The sequence below is a fragment of the Grampus griseus genome (genome assembly GCF_964374135.1).
Source record: "Grampus griseus genome assembly, chromosome: 1".
Classification (NCBI taxonomy): Eukaryota; Metazoa; Chordata; class Mammalia; order Artiodactyla; family Delphinidae; genus Grampus; species Grampus griseus.
Window position 1 is genome coordinate 26094850 of NC_139017.1, and position 15263 is coordinate 26110112.

At 39.7% G+C, this 15263-nt stretch overlaps 1 protein-coding gene across 2 annotated transcripts in view; it reads right to left on the reverse strand.

The window, feature by feature from the left end:
* Window positions 1–15263, reverse strand: part of DRC8 (dynein regulatory complex subunit 8) — a 140949-nt gene that overhangs the window by 61942 nt on the left and 63744 nt on the right. For both annotated transcript variants that reach the window (XM_082673403.1, XM_082673402.1), the window contains exon 2: window positions 5724–5808. In XM_082673403.1, the coding sequence (XP_082529529.1) occupies window positions 5724–5808 (85 nt within the window). The remainder of the gene's footprint in view (window positions 1–5723; window positions 5809–15263) is intronic.

The following is a 15263-nucleotide window of genomic DNA, read 5'->3' on the forward strand; positions in this document are numbered from 1 at the left end:
ATGTGTATATATTATCTATTCAAAAATTTAATTTTCAATCACACTTATTGATTGAAATCTAAACATAGAGCAGGAAAATGTATATAAGTCAAAATGTATTATGGTCTATGTTTTGTATGAGGCAAAATAAAAATGCCCCTAATTAATGCTACTGAAAACTTGCCTCAATGTTTTTCAAGATGCAACCTTCAAAAACTATTTAACAAGGAAAATGGAAGATAAAATGAACTGCTTCAGAACTTAAAAGATCAAAACAGGACACCCAGATATAAGTAAAAAAAAAAAGATATAAGATATAAGTTAAAAAAAAAAAAACAGGACACCCAAAACAGGACACCCAGATATAACTAAAATATAACATTGTTAATCCAGATTAAACAGAGGAAAGTCAAATCTAAATTATGTACTTCAAGAATATAAAGTAGAGGGCTTCCCTGGTGGCACAGTGGTTGAGAGTCCGCCTGTTGATGCAGGGGACACGGGTTCGTGCCCCAGTCCGGGAAGATCCCACATGCCGCGGAGCGGCTGGGCCCGTGAGCCATGGCCACTGAGCCTGTGCATCTGGAGCCTGTGCCCCGCAACGGGAGAGACCACAGCAGTGAGAGGCCCCGTACCGAAAAAAAAAAAAAAAAAAGAATATAAAGTAGAATAATAATACTAGCTAATATTGTTCTAAGCTTTAAATCCCAAACTAATTCGTTCCAAGTTAATATTGTTCTAAGAGCTTTAAAAATGTCCACTGACAACAGCTGTTCTCAAACTTTTTGGTCTCAGAACCCCTTTTACACGCTTAAAAATTATTCAGACCCACAAAGAGCTTTTGTTTGTGTGAGTTATATTTATCTATATTTACCATACTAAAAAGTACACCTCAAAGTTTAAAAATATTTATTTACTAATTCATTTAGAAATAATGATAAACCCATTATATGCCTACATAAATAAAATTTTTATGAAAAATAACTATATTTTCCAAAACAAAAAATAAATTTAATTAGAAAAATGGCACTGTTTTACATGTTTGCAAATCTCTTTAAGGTCTGGCTTAACAGAAGGCAGCTGGATTCTCATATCTGGTTCTGCATTCAATCTGTTACAATATCACACATGTAGCTTTTGAAAAACTCCAATATAACTTGTGAAAAATGAGAATGAAAATAGCAAATACTGTCTCAGATTTTTATGAAAATAGTTTTGATTTCACAGACCCCTGAAAGAGTCCTGTGGATACACAGGGGTATACAAACCATTTTGAGAACTACTTACTTACATCAATTCTATGTGGCAAATGTAAAAACTGAGGCACAGAGAGAATAAATCAATTACAAGTCACAAAGCTAGGAATGAACCCAGAAAGTCTGATTCCAATCCCCAGGGTTGCCCCTCAGAGCCAGGAGGAAAGCAGCAGGGGCCCATTTCATAATGTTTTACATAATGATTAAAAAAAACCCCACTGGCTGCCTGGCAGTCACAATACCAGACCTCCACTCCACCTAATGTGCTAAAATTTCAAATTAAATCTTTTAATTCATGCCAAGCAGAGGTAAGGGGTGCTGGTCTGCCCTTCAAGGGAAACAGCATCACTTGAAGGATCAAGCACATTAGGGCAGGAATAGCCAAATGCCCTGGAAGCTTCTCAAGAACAGCTGTCTCTTCCAAACCGAGCTATTATGTCTGTCTCTGGAACTCTTACCCCATTCAGACCCCTCCTTACACCATTCAATCTACACAGAATACTGCCTTCAATTCTTAATTAAAATGTTCAAAAAGAAGACTAATAAAGAGACTAGTTCTATCAGATAGTAAAGCATACTATAAATTGATAGCAATTAATATAGGATTGTCCTAGTATATATGATCAGGAGGTAAGGCAATAGATCAGAACACATAGCCTAAATTAGACTCAATTATAGAAAATGCAGTACATTATAAAGTGGATCTAATAATTCAAGAAGTAAATAAACTGAACTGTTTAGCAATTTGAAAAAAAAATCTATTTAGACCTTCACTTTTAATCATATGCCAAAATAAATTCTAGCTAGATGAACTGTTTTTACAAATAGAGGAGCCTGCTGAGGCTGGGCAAGGCAGGACCAGACCTTATTCAGCACTGCATTCCCAGGCCTCTTCCAGGGCTGCGGCACAGCTGCCCCAAAGAGAAGAAACTAATTTGAGTTTCAACTCTGTGGCTAGTCTATTATTCGATCTTGGGCAAGTCATTGTGCTTCTTGGTCCTTAATTTCTGATTTATAAAGAGTGGATAGTAATGATACCTGCAGCATGAGAACACTCACTGTAAACTTTAAAGTGCTATATAAATTAGCAGAAGGCGTATAGAAACTGCATTCATCCATGTTCCTACCACTCAGATACGCTTAGCATTAATATTTTAGTGCTAAAAACAATGCCAATTTTCTTAGTAATTTTATTTTATAAAGTAGACATTTTAAGAACATACACTTTTCCTCGGGGCCTCAGTACAATTATTTTAATTCTGAATGGGTAAAAGATGCAACCCCTAAACATGTTTATTTCCCCTGAATTGGCCCTTCTATCAAAAAAAGGCCTGGGGCTTCCCTGGTGGCGCAGCGGTTGAGAATTTGCCTGCTAATGCAGGGGACACGGGTTCGAGCCCTGGTCTGGGAGGATCCCACATGCCACGGAGCAGCTGGGCCCGTGAGCCACAACTACTGAGCCTGAACTTCGCAACGAGAGGCCGCGATAGTAAGAGGCCCGCACACCGCGATGAAGAGTGGCCCCGGCTTGCCACAACTAGAGAAAGCCCTCACACAGAAACGAAGACCCAACACAGCAAAAAAAAAAAAAAAAAAAAAAAAAGGCCTGGCATCACTGCTCTAAGGGATTTGGGAAATTTTCTCTTCACTGCTACTTTCAGGAAGCCTCAAAGCAGGAGATGAGCCCATGAAATCCATGAAGGGTGGGGTGGAGGGGAGCAGGGAGGGAAGGGGCGACACAGCCCAGCAAGACACCGAATTAGAGAAACGCTGACATGACCTTAAGCAAACTATTTACCTTCTCCTAGTCTCCAAAAACTGGAGATGCCAACCCTTACTGTACCAATAAAAAGACTAAAATGAGGTAATGTACACAAAAACCCTTAGCACCCAACGATAGGTAGACATCAGAGAGCAAGGCTTGAGTAAATGCTGGTTTCCCTTCTCTGTTCCCCCTCTCTTTCATAAAGCTATCCTGGTTCTTCTTGCACTTCCCTGACTTCTCTGACAATACCTCTCCTCTCCTTCCCCAGGAGAACCCTTCCGCTCCAGTGAGAGGTCTGAGGTAAAGGCACGTGCCATCCATATATTTATTCAAATTGCAGGCAAGAGTCGCAAGCTCCCCACCCCATCCCAAACCCTATCAACCACCACTACTGTCCCACCCGGTTTCCCGCTAGGATACTCACACTGCGGAGTGTCATTCACAATGCATGCAGTGAGGCTGGCGCCACTTCGAGCTGTGCAGTGCTCAGCCCTGCACTTTACCCTCACACTTCCCTGGCAATGGCTGAGCCAAGCCTCCCACAAGGCCGACTACAGTTGCAGTGCTGGAAGTTAACTCCACTCTCTACCTTATCCACTGCAGTAAAGCCCATGAACATAGTTGAGTACCAAACAAAACTTTGTAAGGTGTTACTATAAAGTAATGAAACTGACTGCACTTATCACTCTCCTTTCCTGTAATCACACCTTGTACCTTCAGGTGTGAGAAACTAAGGAATACATATACAGTCAGCCCTCCGTATCCATGGGTTCCACATCCAAAGATTCAACCATCCACAGATCTAAAATACTGGGAGAAAAAACCCCAGAAAGTTCCAAAAGCAAAATCTGAATTTGCCACATGCCACAGGCAACTATTTACATAGCATTTACACTGTATTAGGTACTATAAGTAATCAGAGATGATTTAAAATATATGGGAGGGACTTCCTGGTGGCGCAGTGGTTAAGAGTCCGCCTGCCACTGCAGGGGACACAGGTTCGCACCCTGGTCCGGGAAGATCCCACATGCTGCGGAGCAACTAAGCCCAAGTGCCACAACTACTGAGCCCGTGCTCGAGAGCCCGTGAGCCACAACTACTGAGCCCACGTGCCACAACTACTGAAGCCCACACACCTACAGCCTGTGCTCTGCAACAAGAGAAGCCATCACAATGAGAAGCTCATGCACCACAACAAAGAGTAGCCCCCGCTCACCACAACTAGAGAAAGCCCGCGTGCAGCAACGAAGACCCAATGCAGCCATAAACAAACAAATAAATTCATATATAAAAAAATAAAATATACAGAAGGATGTAGGTAGGTAATATGCAAATTCTATGCCACTTTTTATAAGGGGTTTGAGCATCCCTAGATTTTGATATCCTCGAGGGGTGAGGGGTTGAGGGTGAGTCAGGGAGGAGTCGGGGTGTGCCTTGGAACCAATCCTTTGTAGATACCGAGGGACGATCGTAGCTACAATTTGTCATACATAAAACCTCCTATTGTTCATTCAGTTTAGCTCAAATTTAAAGCACTTAGTCCTGGGAGTTCCCTGGCAGTCCAGTGATTATGACTCTGCACTTTCACTGCCGAGGGGCTGGGTTCAATCCCTGGTCGGGCAATTAAGATCCCACAAGCCACGCGGGGGGCAAAAAAAAGCACTTAGTCACTTCCAACTGTTTTCTTGGCCTCTGTACTACTAGTTTCTGACTCTTGAGCTTGTGATCCCATCAAATACTCCTCATTCAGCTTGGTCTCCTGGAACAATGGTTTCATTGCCTTTCTTTGATGTACATATGTGGCATAGATTCTACAGCTTCTGTTTTATGCATGTATAATCTCCTCTACCTTTTTGCCTCTTCTTTTTTCACACTATTCTTTGTCTCCTGTCCTCCATTCTAGATCTACCAATATTCATGTCTTTTTCTCATCTTTTTATGTTCTTTTGTTTTGGTTCTTTTGGTTATTTTACTCAAGGAGTGTATCATGTTTAAGTATTATTAATCCTTCTTTGTAATATCATGTTCATAGCTTGATTATACATAGCTATGTATTTTATTTTTTTAAATTTATTTATTTAATTCATTTATTTTTGGCTGTGTTGGGTCTTCATTGCTGCGCATGGGCTGTCTCTAGTTGCAGTGAGCAGGGGCTAGTCTTCCTTGCAGTGTGTGTGCTTCTCACTGCAGTGGCTTCTCTTGTTGCAGAGCATGGGCTCTAGGCACGTGGGCTTCAGTAATGTGGCTCACAGGGTCTAAGAGCACAGGCTTAGCTGCTCCGCAGCATGTGGGATCTTCCCGGACCAGAGATCAAACCCGTGTCCCTTTCAATGGCAAGTGGATCCTTAACCACTGAGCCACCAGGGAAGTCCCCATACCTATGTACTTTAAAAGCAAATTCTATTCATTCACTCAACAAATATATACTGAGTGCCAACTATGTGTCTAGTACTAAAGCTATAGTAGAGTTAGCCTCATTCACAGAATTTAGTCTGTAGGTTAGAATAGGCAATGTGGATATATATTCTTTCCACCAGATTATGAAGAATAATAAACAGTATAGATCCGAAGCAACAGATAGAAAAGACCTTTTACAGGGTACAGAAAAATAAGTACTTTAAATAGCATAATAAGTCCAAAGAAAGTAAAAAGAAGAGAATGAACCCTCCTCTACTTTACAAGTTGTATCAGCAATTTAGAATTAGAAGAAAACATTTCCAAACCTCACATCCACTGTATTATTTGACTCATGGTCAAATACTTCAAAAGCTTCTTTGATTTTTTTGTGAAATTCTGCTACTGCTATCTCTGCAAAAGAAAAAGTAAATAAAAATTATTTTTTTAACTTTAACTTCAAAACAAAAATTTCAATAACTAGAAATTCTAGGAAAGAAGAACATGGCAGAACTCCTTCCTAATATTTTTTATTGGGGGGGTGGGGAGAGGCTCTGTAGGAGAATGTCTTTACGCAGAGGAGAGGCATGCTGAACTCTTTAAGAGTGAAATGTTATGATGTTTGCAATTTACCTTTCTCCCCGCTTCCCAATATTCTTTTTTTTTTTTTTTTTTGCGGTACGCGGGCCTCTCACTGCCGTGGCCTCCCCCGTTGCGGAGCACAGGCTACGGACATGCAGGCTCAGCGGCCATACCTCACGGGCCTAGCCGCTCCGCGGCACGTGGGATCTTCCCGGACCGGGGCACGAACCCGTGTCCCCTGCATCGCCAGGCGGACTCTCAACCACTGTGCCACCCAGGAAGCCTCCCAATATTCTTAATGTATCATTTGGCATGTTTAACTTCCTCTAGAGATCTCAAAGACGGAGTTTTTAAAACAACTTTTTTACTGAGGCATAATACACAAACAAGAAAGTACCAAAGGTGCACTTATCTCAAGTATACAGCTTACTGAGTTTTTATATATGTATATAGTCACAGAGCTGAACTACCACCCAGATCAAGATATAGAGCATTTCCAGCACCAGCCTATCTTCCATCTCAGTTTGGGTAGATCCTAGCCTGAGAAGCAGAAGGAATCCAGTGCCACAGATATTGTGTTTCTCTAGTGTGTCCACCTGTCTTGCTTTACTCTATGCTTGAGGAGGATGGAAATTGGGGAGTGGGAGGCATACAAAAGCAACATGTTACACTCGCTCAAAAAACTTTCAAACTGGGCTTCCCTGGTGGCGCAGTGGTTGAGAGTCCGCCTGCCAATGCAGGGGACGTGGGTTCGTGCCCCGGTCCGGGAGGATTCCACATGCCGCGGAGCGGCTGGGCCCATGGGCCATGGATGCTGGGCCTGCGCGTCCGGAGCCTGTGCTCCGCAACAGGAGAGGCCACAGCGGTGAGAGGCCAGCGTACCGCAAAAAAAAAAAAAAAAAAAACTTTCAAACTAGTTTTGAAACTAAAACTTACTTAGATGAAACAATTAAAACGTCATTTATTCAGTAAATATTGATTGAGTACCTACTATGTACTACACACTATTCTAAGTGCTACAGTTAGAGCAAGGAACAAAATAGACAAAAATTCCTGCCTCCGTGGAGCTATTTTGTGCGTGGTGGGGGAGATACATAAGCTTATACACACTTGGTAAAATACACAGTAAGTCAAATGGTGCTAGAAAATATAAAGCAGGGAAGGGACATGGGTGCTGGCAATGTGGGTAGGGGCGAATGGGATGGGATGGTGGTTTGGGAAGGCCTACCTAAGTGATAAGGTGACATCTGCACAGACCAGAAGGAGGAGAAAGAGCCAGCCTTGTGAATATCAGCAGGAAGAGTTTTTAGCCATAGAGAACAAGAAAGGCAGAATGGTAGGAAATAAGGTCAGAAAGGTATGAGTTTGAGGGTGGGGACAGATTCTATAAGGGCTCTGCAGGCTACTTTAAGGACGGTGTCTTGTACTTTGAAAGAGGTGAGAAACCACTGGAGGGTTCTAAGCAGCGAAGTGACATGGTCTGGCTTCTATTCACTTTGGCTATTATGTTAAGAATACCCTGGAAAGGAACAAGGGTGGAAGAAAAGAGACCAGTTAGGAGGATATTGCTATATTCTATTTTTTTTTGGTACGCGGGCCTCTCACTGTTGTGGCCTCTCCCGTTGCGGAGCACAGGCTCCAAACGCGCAGGCTCTGCGGCCAGGGCTCACGGGCCCAGCCGCTCCACGGCACGTGGGATCTTCCCGGACCGGGGCACGAACCCGTGTCCCCTGCATCGGCAGGCGGACTCTCAACCACTGCGCCACCAGGGAAGCCCTGCTATATTCTAGATGAGAGAATATTGTACTTACTATTTGAAAAACAAATAGCTTTTCTAGAAAAAGTGGAAAGAGAGAGATTAAGTATGAGTTTAGATATTTTAATTATAAATATATTCCCTTTACCCTAACATAACCACTAACATAACATTTTGCTGTATTTTCCTTTCTTCGTACACAACCTTTTATAACTACCATTCATTCTCCTAACTACTTCACTGAAATGTTTTATTTTTCCAGGTTGCAACATAACCTTCAATTCTGAACAGTACCAAAGGAATGTAACAATTTATTGATAATGTTAATTTTTCTTTATTATAATAAATAACATGGCAGCAAACTTCTACTAGTTTAATAAGCAAGTAAATGTTATCTCATTATTTAAATTTACAGCTCTTTGCTTACAAGTAAGTCTAAATAATGATCCTTTATGCTTGTTTACCACCTCTATTTTCTGTTATGAATTGTCTGTTCATGTTCTCTGCTCATCCCTACTGCGATCTTCTGTTTTTTCTTAACAATTTGTATGAGCTCTTTAAATAATAAAGACTTAACCCTATGTCATGATTACTGAAAACAATTTTCCAGGTCAGTTGTTTTCATTTGTTTTCCTAAAATGAAAACAGTTCCATCTCCTTTATGATCACCAAAATCACACATGATTCCTGAAGAAAAAAAAAAAGGAAAGAAGTTTAGACTAAGTAAAAACCACTTCAAATCCTACCAAGCAGAGTTAACTACTCTTAATGTTGTCCTCTAATCTAATTTTTCACTCAACAATAAACTGTGAGCATCTTTTTATTCTCAAAAAAAACTTATTACATTATCATTTTTAGTGGCTGATATTCCATTATAGAACTTTATCATAATTTATTAAACCAACTCCCTAATTGTAGACATTTAAGTAGTTCCCAACTTTTCTGTTTTTACAATAATTCTTGAGTGAACCATTCTTCCCAATTCGTCTTTGTGCATTTGTCTTATTATCTCGCTGAAATACAATAAGTTGAATTTGTGTTAGATATTGGGAAGGCTCTTATTAGTCTTAATAGTACCGTGGGAAAATCTCACTGGTTATAATACTGCCATTGCACAAAGCTGATGTTTGCTTTTTAAATTTAAGATTATTTTTTAAGTACATTATCTTTTATTTTTATTTTAGTCACATCTGTTAAGATTTCTTCTCATCCTTTAAAGTTTAGAAACATATCCTTTGAAAGGACCACCAAAAGAGGGAGAAAATCGTCCTTTTTCTATAGGTTTGGTGAATACTCAATTCTATTTTCTTCTACAATTTAAAAATACACTTACTCTTAAATCCATCTGAAAGTTATTTTGTCATGATTCAAAGTGAAAGATTAATTTCTAATCTTATTTTAGTAATTTCTAATTTACTAAGCACTTGAGTTCTTTCCTCCTACTTTATAATGTGTTATAATCCTCTATGTGATGGAGACTAGTTCTATTGATTGTCTATTCTATCAATTCCATTCTGAATTGCATTTCTAGTCTTACACCATTACCATCCTATTTTACTTATTACCACTGTTATTGGTCTTCTTTTTAGGAATGTTCTTTAATATTCTCACCCGTGTATTCTTCCGAATGAAATTTAGAAATCCAAATAAAATTTAGAAATTCCAAATAAAACACCATTGGGAGTTTTATTGCATATTGCAATGAAGCTATATGCCGAGAAAGAATTAACATTTTAAAATAGTTTTCGGACTTCCCTGGTGGCGCAGTGGTTAAGAATCTGCCTGCCAATGCAGGGGACACGGGTTCGAACCCTGGTCCAGGAAGATCTCACATGCCATGGAGCAACTAAGCCCGTGCATCACAACTACTGAGCCTGCGCTCTGAAGCCCACGTGCCACAACTACTGAGCCCGCGTGCCACAACTGCTGAAGCCTGAGCACCTGGAGCCTGTGCTCTGCAGCAGAAGAGGCCACCATGGTGGGAGGCCCGTGCACCACAGCAAAGAGTAGCCCCTGCTCGCCACAACTAGAGAAATCCCGTGCGCAGCAACAAAGACCCAACATATCCAAAAATTAAAATAAATAAAAATTTTAAAAGTCTTTGAGACATTCTAAAGAAACTTGTTAACTTTAATGCAGCATTTTCCAAATTTACTGGATCATGGAATCTCCTTTTTCCAATTGTCATCTGTCAGGAATAAATAATGCTTTAATTGACATTTGGAACTTCCCTAACTCAGGAATTCTCACTCACTGGACACAGGTATGATGTGAATGGATTACAGGGGCATCCGAAAATACTGATGCTCTCATTTCTCAGTGTGGCCAGGTCGAGGTTGGGCAGCAAAACGCAACTATTCCAGGGCTTCCTAGCAGGAGGCTCAAAGTAGTACAGGATCTGATGGCAAGCCCCTTGGTCACACAGGTGGCAAGCACAGCAAATGCTATCAGGTACCCACTGCTCCACACTTGCCATGAAGGCGATCTACCACATGGGCTCCTATTTCAGAAGCCAGAAATCAAATGCACCACTGCTTATCACGGACAAGGAATCCATGGAGCCACTGGAATAGTTCGTGTTCCACATGCCCATGGAACATAATATACAATCCAGTGTTGAGACTGAGGAGGCTTGTGGCTCTAAGAAACAGCCCCCAATCCTTATCTTCACATATATTGGCTAATTCTATCCCTGTACAGATGATGGGCCCTTTTAGTATCAGCCAAGCCTGCATCATGGCTCTAACAACACATACATGTTATATAAATTAAATCTTCACCATTATTTTTAAATAACTGATATGAGAAAGTTCAACTGGATTAAAAAACCATTTGCATTATATCACAAAATTTTCTAAGTTATATTTATTAATTAAAGGAGGAGTTTTTGACAGAAACAAACTCACAGACATAGAGAACAAACTAGTAACTAGTGGTTATCAGTGGGGAGAGGGAAAAGGTGAGGGGTGAGACAGGGCTATGAGATTGAGAGACACAAACTACTATGTATAAAATAAATAAGCAACAAGGATATATTATACAGCACAGGGAAATATGCCATTATTTTGTAATAACTTTAAATGGAGTATAATCCATAAACACTGAATCACTATGTTGTACACCTGAAACTAATGTAATATTTTAAATCAACTACACTTCAATTTAAAAAGGATACATTTTTGAGATTATAAATATAATTTCAACTGTTTTAAATTTTTTAGTGGTTGAGAAAAATACTTTTACATTTTTACATAAAGTTTCCCATTGGTAATAAACTATCAAAAATTGAGGAGCGGGCTTCCCTGGTGGCGCAGTGGTTGAGAATCTGCCTGCTAATGCAGGGGACACGGGTTCGAGCCCTGGTCTGGGAAGATCCCACATGCCGCAGAGCAACTAGGCCCGTGAGCCACAACTACTGAGCCTGTGCATCTGGAGCCTGTGCGCCGCAACAAGAAAGGCCGCGATAGTGAGAGGCCCGTGCACCGCGATGAAGAGTGGCCCCCGCTTGCCACAACTAGAGAAAGCCCTCACACAGAAACAAAGACCCAACACAGCAAAAATAAATTAATTAATTAATAAACTCCTACCCCCAACATCTTCTTAAAAAAAAAAAAATTGAGGAGCTTGGGCTTCCTTGGTGGCGCAGTGGTTGAGAGTCCGCCTGCTGATGTAGGGGACACGGGTTCGTGCCCTGGTCTGGGAGGATCCCACATGCCGTGGAGCGGCTGGGCCCGTGAGCCATTGCCGCTGGGCCTGCGTGTCCGGAGCCTGTGCTCCGCAACGGGAGAGGCCACAACAGTGAGAGGCCCGCATACCGAAAAAAAAAAAAAAAATTGAGGAGCTTATATTTAAAAATCTGATCAGGAATTGAAAACAGTCATCCCTCGAATCCACAGGGAGATTGGTTCCAGGACCCACGATACCAAAATCCGAGGACACTCAAGTTCCTTATATAAAATGGCATAGTATTTGCATATAACCTACACACATCCTCCCATATATGCTAAATCACCTCTAGATTACTTATAATATCTAATACAATGTAAATGCTATATAAGTAGTTGCTGGGCACACTGCAAATTCAAGTTTGAATCTGAAATTGAAAGCTTCGTGTTGTAAACATCTCTATACCCATCACCTGTATCAAACTATGACTAATATTTTGCTGTTTTTTGCTTCTTCCCTATGTCTCTGTCTCTAAGTAAATTGCAGACATTACAATTATTCATCCCTAAATACTTCAACACGCATCTCCTAAAAATAAGGACATCCTCCTACGTAACCCCAATATAATTATGACATCCTTAAAAATTAACAAAAATTCACTAAAATCATCTAATATCTATTCAATATATAAATTTCTAAATTGTACCATAATGTCTTTTTTATAGTTATTTTTTCAACTTACACTCTAATTAAAGTTTCTGTACTACATTTGGTTTTAATATTTTTTGGTCTCTTTTAAACTACCACAGTCCTTCATCCTTCCCTAGTCTCCTATCCCCCTATGAAATTAGCTTGTGGAAGAGACCAGGCTATGCAATGTCTTATAAAATGTCCTACATTCTGGACTTGTCTGATAGCAGTTCTTGTTTCACCTTCATGTTAAAAAACTACTTCTCCATTAAGTTTCATTCCTTCAGGACATATCACCTGCTACGCCTTCTCACTGCTGTCTTTTACTGATTCTCTGATCACTTTCCTCCAAATTTATCACCCCAACTAATTCAGTTTCCAACAACCCATCCTCACAGTTCCATTTGATCATCAACACCTTTTGATTCCACTTATTAAATCTTTTAAAATCTGTCTCCCTCCTTCCATTTCCACTGCCACTGCTTAAGTTTAGACCTTCATCACTTCTGAACTGGATTTTAACACAGTCACTTCCTGTCTTTTTGCCTTTAGTCTCCTTTCCCTCCATTCCCATTCCATCCTTCAAACCATAGTCCACATTTTGATAGAATGATCTTTCTAAAACAAAACTTTGCTCATATGACTTCCTGATTTAAAATCTTTCAATGGTTCCCAAGGTCTTTAAAAAAAAAACATTCAGTCTCCTTAATCAGGTACACAAATCCCTTTACAAACTTGCCCCCTTTTTATCGCAAAAATGCCATTTCTCAGAACGTTCCCATACAGATTCTCCACCTTGAAAATCTTTGTAGTTTTTCAATTAATATGCTTTTTCATTGTCATTGTGATTGATAGTCTGTCTGTATGGAACAGTCCTCTCCTTTTTCTGGGCTAATTCTACTCATCATTCAAGGCAGTTTAAGAGTAACACACACCTTTCTGAAGGCTACCCTCATCCTCTTTTTCGACTAGGTACCCTCCCATGTAATCATGTAGCATCCATGGATATCTCTATTATAATATTATATCAAACTATGTTGTAATCAGTGGTTTACTTATTTGTCTCCCCTTCCATACTTGTAAACACCTTGAGAACAACTTTGACACTGCCTGGAACATACTAAAATCTCAATAAATGCTTACTAAATAGTTACTCATTGCATGTGAGATAATCCATATCCCATTTGTTATGACAATTCACAATTTCCCTTTTTGGTGTTTTATTGGGTATTAACAGAATTATATTTATTTCCTTCATATAATGAAACTAGGTAACATTTAAGTTTTTTTCTATGTTATAGAACAATTTGTGTAACAAGAGAATTATCTGTTGGGTAAGAAATTGGCAAGGAAATAATTAAGGTAGTATAACAAAATGACAGACAGTAAAATGCAGTGGTTGACAAATTCAGCAATATATTAAAAGGATAACACATCATGACCAAGTGGGATTTATTCCAGGGAAACAAGATTGGTTCAACATACAAAAATCAATCAAAGTTACATACCACTTTAATAGAATGAAGGCAGAAAAGCCACATGATTAGGACAATTGATATAGAAAAAGCATTTGACAAAATTCAACACCCTTTCATGATAATATTCAGAAAACTAGGAACAGAAGGAAACTTCCTCAACATGATAAAGGCCTTATATGAAAAACCCACAGCTAATATCATTTTCAATGCTGAAAGACAAAGCTTTTCCTGGAAGATCAGGAATAAGACAAAGATGCTCTCTTTTACCTCTTCTATTCAACATAGTATTGGATGTTCTAGCCAGAGGATTTGGGCAAGAAAAAAAAATAAAAGGCATACAAGTTGGAAAGGAAGAAGTAAAATCATCTCCGTTCACAGATGATATAATCTTATATGTAGAAAACCGTGAGTCTGCCAAAAAATCCAAAAAACAAACAAAACCTGATAGAGCTAATAAACACATTCAGCAAAGTTGCAGGATATAAAATCAACACACAAAAATCAGTCACATTTCAACACAATAAAAATTTCAATACAATAAAAACAAACAATCTGAAAAGGAGTTTTTAAAATTCCATTTGTAATATCACAAAAATATCAACCCCAAAAATACATAAGTTGGACGTCATCAAAATTAAAACTTACGTGAAATCAAAGGACACTACCAAGAGTGAAAAGACAACCCACAGAATGAGAGAAAACATTTGCAAAGCATATATCTGATAAGGAATTAATATCCAGAATATATAAGAACTCCTATAACTAAACAACAGAAAAATCACCCCAATTAAAAAATATGAAAACTTTGAATAGTCATTTCTCAAAAGAAGTTACACAAATGGCTTACTAGTACCTGAAAAAATGCTCAACATCACTAGTCATCAAATGCAAATCAGAACAAGGAGATAATACTTCATGCTCATTAGGATGTCTATTATAAAAACAGAAAACAACAAGTCTTGGTGAGGATGTGGAAAAACTGGAACTGTTGTGTATTGCTGATGGAAGTATAAAATGGTACAGCTAGGGACTTCCCTGGTGGCACAGTGGTTAAGAATCCGCCTGCCAATGCAGGGGACACAGGTTCGATCCCTGGTCCGGGAAGATCCCACATGCCGGAGCAACTAAGCCCGTGCACCACAACTACTGAGCCTACGCTCTAGAGCCCACAAGTCACAACTACTGAAGTCCGCATGCCGCAACTACTGAAGCCCGCATGCCTAGAGCCTGTGCTCTGCAACAAGAGAAGCCACCACAGTGAGAAGCCTATGCACCACAACGAAGAGTAGCCCCCACTCTCCACAACTAGAGAAAGCCCGCGTGCAGCCAAAAAAGAAAAAAAAAGGTACAGTTGCTGTTGTGGAAGACAGTCCAGTAGTTCCTCAAAAAATTAAAATCTAATTACCATACAACCCAGCAATTCCACTTCTGGGTATACATCCAAAAGAATTGAAAGCAGTGTCTCAGCAGGTATCTGTACACCAATGTTCATAGCAGCATTATCCACAGTAGCCCAAAGGTGTAAACAACCCAAATATCCATTGACAGATAGATGCATAAGTGAAATGTGGCATATATATACAAGTGGAATATCACTCAGTCTTGAAATGAAACTATGACATATGCTACAACATGGATGAACTTTGAAGATGTTATGCTACGTGATATAAGCCAGATCCAAAAGAACCAATACTGTA